The 16,224-nt window shown below is 31.3% G+C and overlaps 2 protein-coding genes and 1 long non-coding RNA gene across 8 annotated transcripts in view; 2 read left to right on the top strand and 1 right to left on the bottom strand.

Moving 5' to 3' along the window:
* The first annotated feature begins 2,578 nt into the window (after positions 1–2,578).
* Positions 2,579–4,383, top strand: LOC111016961 (uncharacterized). Its single transcript, XM_022292565.2, has 2 exons — positions 2,579–2,967; positions 3,726–4,383. The coding sequence occupies exons 1-2, from the start codon at positions 2,667–2,669 to the stop codon at positions 4,289–4,291; spliced, it is 867 nt and encodes a 288-aa protein (XP_022148257.2). The 5' UTR covers positions 2,579–2,666; the 3' UTR covers positions 4,292–4,383.
* Positions 4,384–7,683: 3,300 nt separating this feature from the next.
* Positions 7,684–16,224, top strand: part of LOC148209475 (uncharacterized) — a 26,828-nt gene continuing 18,287 nt past the window's right edge. For all 6 annotated transcript variants that reach the window (XR_015792815.1, XR_015792816.1, XR_015792813.1 and 3 more), the window contains exons 1-2: positions 7,684–7,957; positions 8,102–8,176. This is a non-coding gene — a long non-coding RNA (uncharacterized LOC148209475). The remainder of the gene's footprint in view (positions 7,958–8,101; positions 8,177–16,224) is intronic.
* LOC111016880 (putative LRR receptor-like serine/threonine-protein kinase At1g51810) overlaps positions 9,949–16,224 on the bottom strand; it is a 7,269-nt gene continuing 993 nt past the window's right edge. The window contains 11 exon segments of the mRNA XM_088127679.1: positions 9,949–11,011; positions 11,014–11,261; positions 11,990–12,182; positions 12,263–12,322; positions 13,327–13,453; positions 13,548–13,750; positions 14,252–14,412; positions 15,206–15,286; positions 15,390–15,461; positions 15,557–15,628; positions 15,726–16,224. Coding sequence (XP_087983805.1) covers positions 10,866–11,011; positions 11,014–11,261; positions 11,990–12,182; positions 12,263–12,322; positions 13,327–13,453; positions 13,548–13,750; positions 14,252–14,412; positions 15,206–15,286; positions 15,390–15,461; positions 15,557–15,628; positions 15,726–16,224 — 1,862 coding nt within the window. The 3' untranslated portion in view covers positions 9,949–10,865.

Raw genomic sequence — 16,224 nt, 5'->3', positions numbered from 1 at the left:
AAATATAATTGTAACTCTAAAGTTCTATATTATTATTACTATTATTATTTTAATTACGAGATCTATTAAGATGTATCAAATTTTATTTTTTTTCCAATTAGTTTTAGATTGAGTTGAATATTAAGCTGTTAAATCTTGTTACACCTGTTATGATTAATTTTGTTAACAAGCGTAAGTTGTTATTAGCAGGGTATTCTACGTGGTGTAATTATTTAATTAAGAAACACATTGTATATATTTCATTGTGGGTAAAATATTTTATTTTCACATTATCTTCTTCAAAGCTTTCATTCTAGTTAATAAGATCGACTAAAATGCCAAAAAAAAAAAAATTAAATCTATAATTTAACTTAAACCAATTCGGTTTATTAGAATTACAAATTATTCCGTTAAAGATCGATCATTTTTGCAAATTACGCGGATTGCTATAATAATTTTTAAAAGTTAATTATTTAAAAATATTACTGCTATTTTTTATTTTTTCAAACAGTTGTTAATCTTAAATTCCGACATGCACATTTTAGATATGTTTTTCTTCGACAGCTTATATTTAATTGAGTGATTGAATTTAAATTTGAAGGTTCTAAATCATCAGACTATTAAGTAAAAGTTGACTTTAAAATACTATCATACTAAAGAAATAATTTAAATCAGCTAATAAAATGTTTTGACGCAGTCAAATTAAGCACCGACTCGGTCAATCATGCGATGTCTTAGTCTCATATAGTTGATTTTTTAGGTTTCTTTTTTTGGTTTTTTTTTCCTTCTTTTGTTCTTTTGTTGTGATGTGATGATTGAATTGATTATGAATGATATATTTGAAAAAAAAAAAAAAGGTTGACATAGCCAAAAGATAAAGAAGGAGAAAAAAGATAACATATATTTTATATATTAGATTTGAGTCTAATTTGAATGATGCTATTTTTATAAAATTTAGAAATACAGATTTATTTTATGTTATTTATATAAGTATATTTTTTAATAATAATTAAAAAACTCAAAATTTAAGTTTTATTTTTCAACTTTGTGTTTATTTCAGCTCAAGTCCTAAATGTTGAAACCATTTTGTGTGTTTTTCTTAAACTACTTTCTTGTTATAGGTAGAAATATATATTTATTTTAGTTTATAAATTTTTGAACATTTGATTTTATTCTAGTACTTGGTATATAGATAATATTATTATTTGATTCTAAGTCTCGTACTTTAATAGTATAGATAAATTGATAATATTATTTTGATCACCACACTTAATTATTTTAAGTATAGATAAATTGATATTATTGTTTTAATCACTACCGTTAATTATTTTGGTAAATCATTTAGGAGGAACTTGATGAATGTTCATAGTTTGTTCATTTATCTCATGGGCAATATCTACCCCGACATGTAGGTGTGGAAGCTATATACATACAATAATTCTCATAAGTTCCAAAAAAATAAATAGCTTAATCAAAAACTAACAAAAATAGTTTTTTTAATCTTTTATTATTTTTGTTTTTTAAGTACAACACGTGGGTTGGGGATCGAACTCACACCTTCATGTCAATTACCGTGGAGCTATGCTCACTTTGAGTTTTTTAATTTTTAATTTTTAATGCATATAATTTAGGAACTAAAACTAAAGATTTTTTAAAATTTAGAGAGATTAAAGTGAAGCAAGTATAAAATTTGGGAGACAACATTAGTGTTTGAACTTATAAAATATATATTGAGAGTTCTTCCTCAATATCATACATATTTAACATTTTACTCAATATTAAAGTAGTTGACAAATACGCGTATATTATAAAAATATTTTTATATGTAATATCAATGTGACATCAATAAGTAGGACCATCTATATAAGTATAGACATCCTTACTTATTGATGTTGAGAGGGAATCATGAAATTACTCGGATTATCAAACAAAAATAATACTTAAATTAGTATTTATCGATATATCAACATCCATCTTTCAATTGATTGCCACTAAAAATTTGACAACTTCTTATGAAAATAAAAATAATAATTTTTTTTATTTATAAAATATTTTTAGAGCCCATTTGACAATATTGTCATTTTTAAATTTTATTAAGAAACTTTAAGAAACTTAAGTATTTTACGACACTAATTATGTTTATTGGTTTTTATTTTTTAAAAACATTATCAAAATTGTATGGAAAATTTTGAAACAATCCAAACAAGTTTTATGTTTCCAATTTGTTATAATATATAAATATAAATATTATTTGATCATCTTTGAATTTATGAATTTATGGTGTTTGAATTTATGAATTTATGGTGTTAGGTCATGCGATTCTGTTTTTCTTTATTAAAAATAAAGAAACAAAAAACTAAAAGCGCGCGTTAACCTACAAACCGTTAATAAATAAATATTCCATTCCAAATTTGGTAGAAGTGAGGTTGATGCTGATTTGGTAAGACTTAGTATTGCTTGGTCCAAATAAATAGTCTGTCACATCGTATATTGAATAATTTTTGGAGGAAAGAAAACGAAATGACAATTCATCATTATCATAATTAATGTAGGATGAGAAATACTCCCCATTTTCATATATATAAGTTCTTCCACCCCCACCAAAGTGACAAAGAAAAAACTATTCTCTCCATTTAGCTTCTCTTCAAACTTCAACTTCCCAAACTCAGAAGAAGAAGCTGAAAACCATGGATGATTTGCTTTGGAATGGCTCATGGAGCGGCGGAGGAGACGATGACGGTTGTGAAGAAAACTTATTCATCTCGGACCCGAGTTGTTGTTCGAGTCCGCCATTAAAGGAGCTTCAAACAGTTGCAGAAATATTGGGGTTGCCGGAGATTAATACTTCGGCATCGGACATGGGTTCGATGGCGCTTCGGAAACCAGCCGGAGTGGTGGATCTCAAGCTTTTATGTGACCGGGGAAATTCCTGGCCGGCCGGAGCTAGCTCCGGTGGACTTTTGTTGGAAGAGCTTGAAAATGACAAAGGTTAGAATTTGTTGAACTCGTTCACATTTAATTCTTCTTATCCATTTTTTCAACGTCTTTTGGGTTTGGACATCTTGATTTAATTAAGAAGAAAACATATAGGGACACTTCAATTAAAAGAATCTTTTTTAATAATAATATAGATCAGCATTAAAAATATTGTAGTAATGGATTTTTCAATATTCATGCTGATGGTTTAGACAATGCAATGCTAGGCAACTTGAGTTAAACTCAATTATTTACGACATAATCTTCGACTAAAATATCACAGGTTCGAATTTCTTTCCACCTTAATATGTACTACTTTTCTGGACTAAAAAAAACAATTTCATGTATACCAATTATTTGACACCTCGGTGGTTCTAAACCTTCATACTTCTCAAATATTTAAATATAAAAAGTTATTTGTTATGAGATATTTTTTTTAATAAAAATGTTTAACGATCGTTGTATTTATAAAAGTATATGAGATGTAACCTATTATAAGAATTAAAATATAGATATATCTTCGTACTTATTTTTAACCATCTTATATTATATATGTACTAAAGAAAAAAAAAAGAGAAAACTATCTTATAAAAATATTTCCTATCTTATCATTTCATAATACTTTTTTTTTACGTGGATATTATCTTTATTTTATTAAACAGAAAAGATAATAGATATTTATTGAAAACATAAATTTGTTACTCTAATCGACGTAGTATTAGACTTATGTTACCATATATGGAATAACTTACAAAGGTATTGATATGTAGGAAGAACTGCACCAGAGAGTGGATCTTGGGACATTTTTGAGAACCCAAAACCAAAACAACAAAATCCCATCTCAGAGAAACAACCAAGCTCAGCCAATTACAATGGCTTCCAACAGCCATCAAATTCATCTCCATCCCCGTCTTCTTCGAACAACAACGACGTCGAGCCAGCTGGTCGAGAGGCAGGCATGGCACGGATGAAGGCAATGATGTATCATGCAGCAGCATTCAGACCGGTGAACTTAGGGTTGGAGACAGTGGAGAAGAAGAGGAGGAGGAACGTGAAAACGTCGAAGGAGCCGCAGACCGTGGCGGCGAGAAAACGGAGGGAGAAAATAAGCGAGAAAATTAGGGTTTTGCAGAGGTTGGTTCCGGGTGGGAGCAAGATGGACACTGCCTCCATGCTTGATGAGGCTGCAAGTTACCTCAAGTTCCTTAGGGAACAGGTCAAAGCAATGGAAGACTTAAGCTACAAACTTGGCTCTCTTGATTGTCTCTCAAATTGCACTTCTTTTTCTTTCAACTCCACAAGTGCTTTTCCCACAAGTGCTTATTTTCCTCTCTAAAACCCTAATTCTCTTATTTATATCAATCAAAATATTGAGTTTATTGTTAAGAATAATTACAAAGACTTCCCTAGCTAGTATATATTATTTTTTTGCTAATGCTTTGTGTAAACTTTTTTTTTTTTTTTCTGTTTTCGGACAATTTAGTCTCTAAAAAAATTAAGAAATAATATAATCCAATATTGAAATATTCAATATGATAGGGAAAAAAAACGTACATGTAATTGAAAACTAATTGAAAGGTATTATCATAAACTTATATGTTATAAACTTAGATGGTCAATAGAACAGTGACCAAGGACGTATAAAAAAAACCATGAGAGTTATAAGATAAATTGAACTTTTAATTATCATGTTTTTAATTGATTAATTTTTATCCAATAAAATAATTAATTACAACTTATAGAATTAAGCCAATTTTTTTTAATGATTCATATAGAATAGTTATTAATATTGTTATCATCTTATTTTGAGTTTAATAACACAGAGTTCGGAGGAGATTTAAATCTTCAACCTCTTAGCTGAAAACAGGTTGGGTATGGTATGAAAAGTAATGGGAAAGAATATAATACATCTCTAATTTGTGAATTTCTAAATGATCGTCGTGTTCTGAATGCTGGATCTTATATTTACTATTCTATATTCTTCTCAAAAGTATGTCAATCCCTATATTGCACGTAACTGATCATCTTCTATTTGTTGGGATCAAGTTTTTACTCTACGGAGCCATATGCAGTAAACTCTTGTGAGTGGTGGTCTTCCATCATAAAAATAGTCCCCGTGAAGCTTTTGGGAAGAGAGAGATAGTATTGTGTGTAAGTCATTTTTGGTCGAGTTAAGTTATACCCAGGATGGATAGAGACATGAAGTTTCGATGTATTGATGAATATATATCAAGGTTTTAAGTATCGATGTCGATGAAAATGTTGATGTCTCAATTTTATGGAAATATCGATAAAATGTTGATATAGATGGATATTTCTGTAGAAGTTAAATAAAAAAAATTGTAAAAAATATTTAAATGAACAAATAAACATTTTCCTATTTCTAAATTAGTCAAAAATAATTAATCTTAATATTATGTATATATTAGTGACATTTTGTTGATATTTTTCATATTTTGTAGATTTTCTTTTAGTATGATGGAAATGTCGATGTCGAACCCATGAAAACATGGATATGTCGATGGAAATGTCGACGTCTTGACGAATATTTAAAATCATGATATATATATATATTTCCTTCTCAGGAAAGGAAACATTGAAATTGAGAGAATTGGGAGCCCAATGAGTGGTCCTGTCTCCTTTATTGAACCTAAGCGAGCACATGGTCTATGCCCCTGGTCATATGGCTGTGGGGTTTAACGTAATCTTTTTTGTTTTTTTCATTTGGGTAATTGGGGGTATTTTGGGCCAGATATTAATAATTTTTTTTGAGTACCCGTTGGGGAGGGGATTCAAACTCACAACCTCTTCAACAAGCTTGTATTTCTATAGTTTTGGTGTTAGAAAGTTTAGGGTGCGTTTAATTGACATTATGAAAACTTTATTGAAAAAGATTGTTTTTAATTTTTAGTGTTTTTGAATATATGTTTTTGAATATACGGTGGATAATAAATTTAAAAAATGAATATCAATTTAAAAAAATATTCAATATGTATTTAGTAAAACTTAATCGGGATGGTGGAGCAAAATAATAATAATAATAACAAAAATAATAAAGAAAAAAAATATTAAATTACATACAAATTACATACAAATACCCCTTATTAGTTACCCCTTAGCTTTACTATTAGTTAAAAAAATTCTCTTATTTGTTTCAAAAATTTCAATATTACTCTTTATCTTAGCTTACATAAACATTTGAAAAATACATTTTGAACAAACATCCATTAATATTTTTAATAGAAAGTTGACTTGGCATAATCTATAACGATGTGACGATTAATGTGATAATAAACATCCCAATTTACTAACATAAGTATAGTTCAACGGTGATTGACAGTTACCCTTCCCTCGAGGTCAGAGTTCAAACTCCATACCCCCAATTTGTTGTACTAAAAAAAATTGCTCTAAAAGTCTTATTACTCGGTCCCATTGTCGGGAGAGTTTGCTATTTCATTGTCTACCCAATCTTTGCCCTAATCGCCTTTTACATAGTTTCTCTCACATTTCATCTATTTTCATACTTAAGCTAGGCAAGCTCCCACGTTAAGATTCGCGTCGTTTTAGATTCTTCCACGTTAACTATTTTCATTCAAAATATTAACGGATGTTTGTTTAAAGGATATTTTGAAACGTTTATGAAAGACCGGGGGTAGTATTGAAACTTTTGAAAGGATAGAAATATTTTTTATACAAAGATAAAAGTTTAGGGATATATTTTGTAATTTAATAGGAAAAAAAATATAGAGAGGGAAAAACCGCTTCTTAGTTTAGTTTAATGAAAAATTTATTTACGATCTAATGATTTTCATCTAACTTACCTAAATTTCTGTATTTAAATATTATAATATTACAAGTTTTGTTTTTTTAGTACATGTATATAACAAGTTTAGAAAGTAAAATTAAGTCCATCAATAAAATTATATAGCTTTGGTGTTATAATACCACTTTATAACTATTAAGCTATGAGTATCTATCAAGCAGAATCCCGATTAATGAATATATTACTGATAAAAAAATTGAAGGGTGAAATTTCCAACCCATAATATTCAATTTTCAAAAGAAAAACAAAAATTATATCTACAGTCTACAGTCTGCATCATGTTTCGCAAAATTATATTAAAAGTTAGGTAAAAGTAAAATTTTAAAATTAGATTGTTAAATTTTATCTTTATATTTATTTATAGCATGCAGCTTCTTAAACTTTATCAAAAATTAAAATTATACTAAATGACATAAAATAAATATATATTTATAAAAGAATAACTATTTTTCTCAGGAAAAAAATATGTTACTATTTTTTATTTTTTAAAAATATTATCACTGGTATCAAGTTTTTTTGTTTTTTTTTTTTGTTTTTTTTTCGTTCGAGTTATCACTGGTATCAAGTAATCGTAAAAAGTTTGCAATTTATGTTAATTTTATAAAATTTTAAATCAAATACTATATAAAATATTATATATTCCTTTTCTCCTATTTTTATAATTCCATTTTGCTAAAGGCTATTTACACGAAAGCTTAACTTGTTTTTCTTTCCTAAAATTGGTCGCAGCCATTTAATTAGTAAAACTAAAATGTAGATTAAGGATATTTTAGTCTTTTAAAGTTCAAAGCCTTCTTCTTAATGGTTGGTAGCTGCACGTAACCCTAGGGTGAATTTCATCTTCTTTACGTTTACCCGCGCGCGCTGTCTCTCTCGGGTATCAGCTGCAAGCATGACAAGTTTTTCTTCATCTTCTTCCTCATTTTCTTGCACTTCATTTTGGTTCTTGGTTCACTGGATAATGTTCTTCATTCTGAATTTGGCGTTGGCCAAAGGTTCTTTTCAAATCACTCGCATCTTAGTTCTTACTTTAGTCTTTTCATTTTATCCTCAGATTTCTGCCAAAACGAGAGGATGGTGGCTGATTTTGCTTCCTTAATGGTCGATAGCTGCAGGCAACCCTAGGGCGAGTTTCATCGACCTTAACCGTTTCTCTCTTTCTATCCGTATCAGCTGCAAGTAATTTAAGCTTCTTATTTATGTTCTTCCTCAATTTTGGTTCTTGGTTCACCGGATAATGATCCTCATTCTGAATTTGGCGTTTGCCAAAGGTTTTCTTTCGAACATCCGCGTCTTACTTTCCTATTGTCATTTTATCCTCAGATTTCTGTTAAAACATGAGGTTGGCGGTTGATTTTGCTTTGAACAGGGTAACCGATCTGTCTGCATTCTTTAGAGGTAAGATTTATGTGTTTCTTGTTGAATTTTGTCTGATATAGTCTCCGTCGAGAACATTGTTTAAGAGTACTCTTTGCACGAGTGATGACAAAAGCCATCACTCAAGCGGCTTCTCGATTGATGGCAGAAGCCTATCAGAATGCCTCTGAGTGATGTCATCACTCAGGCGACTAAAAGGAAAGTCACTGAGGCAAAACCCTATAGCCTTTCCCCCTCCTTTTAACCAAGCAACAAAAACTTTTATTCAGTAATCACACAGATTAATGAATTCACTCCTTATTACATTAGGTAACTACAAAGCTTTGTTTCCAATTCAAACCTCGAAATTAAAATTATTAAGTACAAGTTGAGTACCTAAGCTGCCTGATTTGCCGTTCTAAGAATGTAAGCAAATTTAGATGCTTGCTCCCGGACCCGAAGCTTAGCTGTCTTGAATAAGGTAAAAATTTCAGATTTATTAACAAGCAGACCAGTCACACCTGGTAAACCAGGTTCAGAGTCGAATTGGGTGAATGACCATCATCATTGCTATAAGTAGAGTTCTAACTAAACTGACCAAACCAACCCTTATAGCCATTGCTTTAGCCACCTGGACGTTTAAATATGATGGGAAAATTTAGCCATAATTGCAACTGTTTTCCCAAATGACCACACCAAAGGCTGCATTGTTGCAGATTTCCGCAGAAGGCAGAACCGATATTAACTTTAAACAAACCCTTTGTTGCCTCAGTGTAATTTGCAGCCCATCCTAAAAACATACCAGCCACTCGTGAAAGTTGTTTTCAGTTGATATCATTAGAATGACACGTCGAGGCATTTAGACAGTCAAGGAAGTAAAATATTAAAGACGGAAAATAGAATTGTAGTCAAAAGAAAGAGTCAGACCCAATTGGAAGACATCTTCTCCTTTAGACAATTTTACTTCTTTTAGTACCCCAATATTAAGAGTAATTGTCTCTTAGGATAGATTGGATTCACAAACTATCTCGTTATACAAGAACCAAATATTGAGACTTTGTAAGAATCAGACCGAATTCTAATATAAAATTGATTTAGAGTCAGAAAAATCTGAAATTTTAGAAAACAAAGATTTTGTGGGTAAAGTTGATTTGTAGTCATTCGAACAGCATTGCTCTCTTAAGAGTTGCTTAAGAATGTCCCGTTAGTTCTGGAACACGATGTGAAGGAACAAAACTCATGGACCACCTTAATAGGCAAAACATGGCAGGTCACGTTGATGAGTAAAATACCATTCGTTCAACAATATATATATTTTCAAGATACATACATATAAGTTAATTTCAATAACGCGAGTGCACCATTTGTGTTATGGATGTGACGAAATCATTTTTGAAAATTTGAGAGAAAGATTAACCATTGTAGGAAGAATGTCATGGAAAACTCTCTCTAGTTGGAATCCCGGAGTTCCATTGAAAGTTCCACTATTTAGCTGTTCCACCATATTAATTTATCTAAAGTAATGGGCGTGACTAAGAGGAATGCTCAAAAACGCCATTAGCATCATAGTCACTAAAAATTCCCGAATCTATTGCAAATTCCAAGCTCTTAGTGCAGAAAGTAGAGAGGAAATTGGACTATCCTAAGCAAGTAGAGGAAGAGGCGTCACTTTCAACCTGCGATTGCGTGGAAGGCATTTACCAGTTTAGATGAGTAGTCGTTCTCCATTACCCGTTTGAAATTTCTTAGACGACAGATTCCATTTATATGGTGCATTTCACCCAAGACAGGCATCCATGTAAGAACACCCGCCACTTGTTAAAATTCATAGATTTATAAATTTTCGATAGAAGGGAAGAAGGATATTTTAGGATATGCTAACATTGTTTTGCCAAAAACAGTGAAAGTTTCGGAGCCTAGTACATCTTCACTCTGCCTTCACTCCTAGTCAAACTAAAGTCTCTCCCAGTCCCAATTCAACCCATGTAGCTTCCTTCCTTTTTGCAGAATAGTATCAAAATTAGACGCTAATGCATTTTAATTCATCAAACAAAGTCTTGGGTCAGTGAAACCAACTATCGTATGAAAAAAGCCATTCTTTCTGACCTTAAACATCTTACACATTCGGTCTTTTATATAGCGAAAATTTCCATTTTTTTTCTTGAAACATAAGAAAGTCGACCCAAATTCCTTTCATGACAAATATCCACGTGAATAAAAATATTAGCCAGTCGGCACATTGTTCCATAGTCTAAGATGATTCATAATTTCACAAGAGTGTAAAGAATACTGTTTCCTCTTAAAGAACAAGGAGTGCCTTTTTTATTCTCAAAATTCTTAGATCAAACTTTTTTTCAACTTGTTCTTTTAATATCATACCCATTCCCAGGATTCTTGGATCTCATGTTCAGTAAACAAAATCAATGACAGATACAATATGCCTCATTGTGGTTGTGCTTCCAAAATAACTTCTAGTCTTGCTTTCATCTCACAAATTTTTTTATTCTAATAAGCAAATGAGGCATTGGATGATAATTACTTGTGAGTAAATAAGGTGTTTAGATTACATGAAAATCTAGAAGACAAATCACATAAATCAACATAAATGTTCAAATGGATTATGAAAAAATGGAAACCAGCTTTGTTGGACAGAGAGAGTAGGTATAAGAACTCTTGTAATGTTCAAATGGATTATGAAAACATAACACGCGTTCCATAGACCATAAATAAACTACCGTGCACTTGGCATGGATGCAACGCCGGTGGATATAGGGGTTTCGGCATTTAAATGAGGCTCTAACTCAATCTGATTCGATTGGAAGTTCTGACACTCTCTGAGTTCATTCACAACCTGAATCATTGTTGGTCTTGATGCAGGCTCTTAGAAACGCAAGACATTGCTATGTCCACCATTCTCCAGGCAGAGTTAGAATTACAATCTTCTCTCAAATTAGGGTCAATTATTGAGTTAATATCCCCTTCATGGATCATGTAATCAACCCATTGAATTATGTGACACCTTTCCTCTGTTCTCGTCAAGACAGGTCTACCAGTGACGATTTCTAGCAAAACAACTCCAAAGCTATAAACATCGCTTTTTTCTGTTAATCTAAAGGTTATGTGGTACCTGAAACATATATTCCACATTTATTGATTTACTGATCATATTAAGGCATGCTACGATGAAAAGCAAAAATGTGATCAATCCTAATAATATCAGAGAAAAGAATGTGCTTGTCCAGGTGAAACTTTTAAGGAATCTGGTAGAGTATAAAGAAATGAGAGTTCATTCAGCAAACCAGAAAGCCGAAAACCCAAACATGAAAGGATTCTCTTTTATCCAATTGGAGAGCCTTTTTGTAATCTATTGGATTGAGTTTCCATATTTTGTAATTTCATACCTCAATGAAATTGAAAATGTTTCTTATTCGATTCTTTTCAATTTCTTACCTATTAGGTTTCCCAAAGACTTCTCTATTTAAGTCGTACCATGAATTTTTTTAGCTTGGGTACCAATGTTCTACAAAGTTATAGTTTTTGCCCCGACAAATGTTGGGAGATGGGACTTGGACAATGCCCTTACCAACTAGGACAAAACTGGAAACTTAAAAATAAGATTATGATAGTGGAAAGAAAGTTGAACCATTATATATAAGCAAGTGTGAGTATTAAATATTGAATGGTAAGTTAATCGCGAAGTTGCTAGGTGAAAGCGTATTTCTTTTAGAAACTGTCTACATACGAGGGGTGAAATTGATAGTTATAGGACGGCTTTTAAATATATTTTTTCCAATATTGTAGCAGATTGGAAGAACATGTGAGTGTATTTATTTCTTTTTATTAAAAAAAACTTACTCAGGATCAAGATAACCCGGAGTTCCAACCACATTTGTAGTCACATGGGTGGTGCCACCTTTAGTTGGAAAAGCTCTCGAGAGTCCAAAATCAGCAAGTTTTCCTTGAAAGTTGTTGTTCAACAAAATGTTCGCTGTTTTAATATCCCTGTGTACCATTGGTGGCCTACAACCATTGTGGAGATACTCCAATCCTACAAATATTGAATGAGTTGAAATGGACAAAGTAAAGTAGGAGAATAAGCCTACTCATTCAATTGTTCACTTAGCTTACCCTGTGCTGCATCCAATGCTATGTGAAGTCTTTCTTTCCAACTTAAAACATGTCCTCCATCTAAACATGATATCATCAGAAATAACATTAGTGAAACTTGCGAGAAAGGAAAAACTTTGCTATGCTATACTCCGACAAGATTGAAAAGCTGTGTTAGTCTAACTTTTGGGGTGGCCTTCTCATCCCCTGCCCTGAGTTTGTTCTTTTATGTGATTAATACAAGTTTTCTTTGTTTCTTATAAGAAGAAAAAAAAACTTTGCTATGCTCCAATAAGTTAGACCAGTTCGTTTCTATTGGATTAAAAATTTTCCTAAAAAACATATCTATCTATCATAACAAAACAAAAGGTTCTAATTCACAAATGTTGCCAATAAATTGGATTAATTTTAAAATAAAGTATAATATATATATATTTAATACATTGATTGATAATTTTTTTTGTTAGAAAATAGAATCAATAAATATGGTACTAAGAACTTAACATAGCTCAATTGGATAAGGTATATATCTACGACTTTTTTGGTTGGAGGTTCGAATCCCGTTATTTAACTTAAAAATAAGATATAGTCTTAAGTTTGTTCAACTGGAAAATCCTTATTTTCTTTTATTCATAAATGAAAGATGGAATGATATAAAGATTATAGTAATCCTCAAGTCATTTGAGGTACTTAGATCCTGCTCTCTTGAGATCACTCAAGCCTAAATCATACTAAACAATTGCCTACCTCAATCATTTCCCGCTCACTCTATTTATAACAAATCTCGTTAACCACTTCCCTAACTAATGACTAATATATCCTTTAATATCCTAATAATGTTTCTGATTCTATCTTAATAACATTTCTATCAAATACTTGGCTGTAAAAAAATTTGTAAAATTTTAATATCTTAGATAGGTGACCACTATGAAATGTAAATAATAATATATTGCATAGAAAAGTAGGTGAAAACATTTTTTCTTTTTATGTTATTTTGTACTTCAACAAAAAATAGACATCTTTATAGTCTAAATTCAAGGCATTGGCTTGGGAAGCTGTAAAAAAAAAAAAAAGTAAAGTCAAACCTAAATGAAGAGATCCTAGATCTCCTTTGCCCATGTATTCATAGATAAGTCCAAGATTTGTGCCATCTTTACAGTAGCCAACAAGTCCGATCAAGTTTTTGTGATGAACTCTTAGAAGAAGGTCAACCTGTAATTAGGTGGAGTGTGTAATATAAGATTGGTAGAAACAAAGCATTGGGCTGCAAGAAATCTATTGAAATTAGTGTTAAAAGGTTACAGGCCTCTGCTTGAAATTGTTGATATCCTTGAACTGATGTTGGAGATAACATCTTTACAGCTACTTCGGTATTATTTATGATGCCGTAGAAAACTTTTCCAAATCCCCCTTCACCGAGAAGTCTTTCAAAATTGTTAGTCATAGTCAGGATATCTGAATATGAATATTGTTGTCTCCTTAGCTCCAATATTTCAGAACTTTGAGATCCTATTAATCATAAATTCAATTTGAACGTATAAGTGACATTATTCCTAGGGCTTCTTCTTGTTTTGTTAGAAGGGATATTAACTTATGCTTCTAAATTATAGTTATCCTAATAATTTAGGATATATCATTTGATTTATCTTTTGTTAATTCAACCTCTCAATTATTTTGTATTATATTAAAAAATTTAAGGAATCAAATATGATAAATAAACAAATTGTATACAAGTATGCAATAAATATTATCACATAATTTATAATTTGTAGCACCAATCTTTCTAGAGGTTTTTTTTTCCTCCCTGTATGAAAGAGGAGAGAGCTATTCTTCAACTGATAGATAGTTGAGTCAGTTTTCAAAAAACCATTAAAAAAAAAAAACCATTGAAAAAAACCAAATTTGGTAAATCACAGGATTAGAAAAACAAAAAAAGAAGCTTTTTTTTGGGTCAAATTAGGAAGATATTGACCTTGATGAAACAATCTCAACTTAATGGAAATAAATTACCTTGCTTTATACTTCTCTTTCGCCTATTAAAGATAAGAATCGTAAATATTCCTATCGAGAGGATAATAGCAACACCACCCGCAGCTGCTACTATTGGAATTGCAATATTTTTCTTCTTCCTTTCGCTTGGTGGTGAATGTAGATTTGGATTTTGCCCCCAGCTTGTTGAAGTAACATTTATCATAAATGACATCACCAAGTATGTAGAATTTACATTTTCGTGGAAATAATACTAAACACTTTGGTTAGAAATTAGGCAGATTATTTTCTCCTACTAATCATCTGATACCTGATTCATTAATTACATGTGATTTATAAATAGAAATTTAAGTCGTCTTTAAAAAATTGTGCCTTCGGCCAGAGTAGAGGAACCCCAAGTGACTAATGAAAAAAGGCCTTCCAATCTTGAAAGACCATAGAGAGAGAGTAGTTACAAAAGAATTACTCATAGCACCACCTAGAATTCCAATAATTTGAAAGTAAATTTTTTCAAATTTTTACTAATTGAACAATCAATATAAAGTAAATTCAATAAAGCTACAAGAAGAGAGTCCAAGGTAACCATTTTTTTTAATATTTAAAATGTTGCTTCACGTATTATACTAATTTTCTATTTGGATTAGTTTAGTCTTAGTTGTTCAATTTCAATAATTTTTTTTTAATTCCAACTTGAAATACCTTATTTTTACTCTAAACTATACTTTTAATATGTTTTTCCAGTTTTAAATTATTGATATAAATTTTATGAAAGTTTGTCACATCTTTTTTCTTAATAGAATAAATAACCCGAACAAATTCAACCTTTTGTTGAATCTAAAAAAAATGGTTGAACCAGTAATTTAATAGACATCATTGTTTAATAAACAATTAATTAAACAGGGGTTTATAATTTTTAATCCTCTAACTGAAAAAGTTGTTTCTCCAAAAGACCCTCACTAAACTAGGAAAGCTGACCTGAAAGAAAGTAAGTCATTATTCTGTCTTTCTATCAGTGCAGCAGGAATTTGACCTGAAAGGTTGTTTCCTTGCAAGTTTCTGCAGCAGTAAGCAGCAAGTACAGAGAAGTGAAACATACGGTATTTGTAGACATCAGAGAGTAACATTCTTAACCCAAATCAATTAAGATCAAGAAGCTTACAAAACCCTCAACAATGGCATTTGAGCTAGGAAATCTGGCACTGGTCCATTTAGCCTATTATTTGATAAATCCCTGAAACGAACAATTCAAAAAACCACGATATAAGATAAGAAGTGGGACCGATTGTTGAATGTGTTTTTTTTTTTGTTATTTTTATCAACACTTACAAGATTTCTAGATTTTTATGGTTTGATATGTTGGCTGTTATTTCTCCTGCCAATCCACTGGACGACAAGTTCCTGAAAAGAATTGGAATTAGTAACCTACCATCCAAGGAGTACATTTTTCTTTTCCTTTTCCGGGATGAAGTCTTACAGAGAATGTTGATAAACTCACAAGGTTGTGATCCTGGGTGGTTTGAAGCCATTGTAGGTACAACCAAGACCCCACCAAACGAATTCTTTTGGGGCACATGGATCTCCCTGCCAACTTACTCTTTCAACTCCATAAATTAGCTTGATGCTCATAATGGCGTCGGCTGTACACATGCCAAAAAGAAAGAAGATTGGGTTTATAAAGTTATGTGTGTGTATATAGGGCGACAAATGGAAACAACAAATTCCATTTCCCTCATCTTGATCCGTAGGAGACTGCATAAAGTTAATTGCTTTGAAAATCTCAATAGCGTTCAGGATTGGTGGTAGGGTCGAACCTTGGGACATGACTAACTTGAAACTATATGTTCCATTTTGGGATGAAGAATTTCCACTCGTAGTTAAAGGTTGGGTAACGTATGCAAGGTTCACTTTTAGGTAAGGAAGATCAAGACTTTCAGAAAACCAAAGGTCATCATTTAGGTATATTTTGAATAATCTCGATTGGTTTGCTTGGAGCT

Source organism: Momordica charantia (assembly GCF_013281855.1).
Source record: "Momordica charantia cultivar OHB3-1 chromosome 8 unlocalized genomic scaffold, Mcharantia_2.0 BLBB01000008.1, whole genome shotgun sequence".
Taxonomy (NCBI): Eukaryota; Viridiplantae; Streptophyta; class Magnoliopsida; order Cucurbitales; family Cucurbitaceae; genus Momordica; species Momordica charantia.
This window is presented reverse-complemented; position numbering and strand designations above follow the sequence as displayed.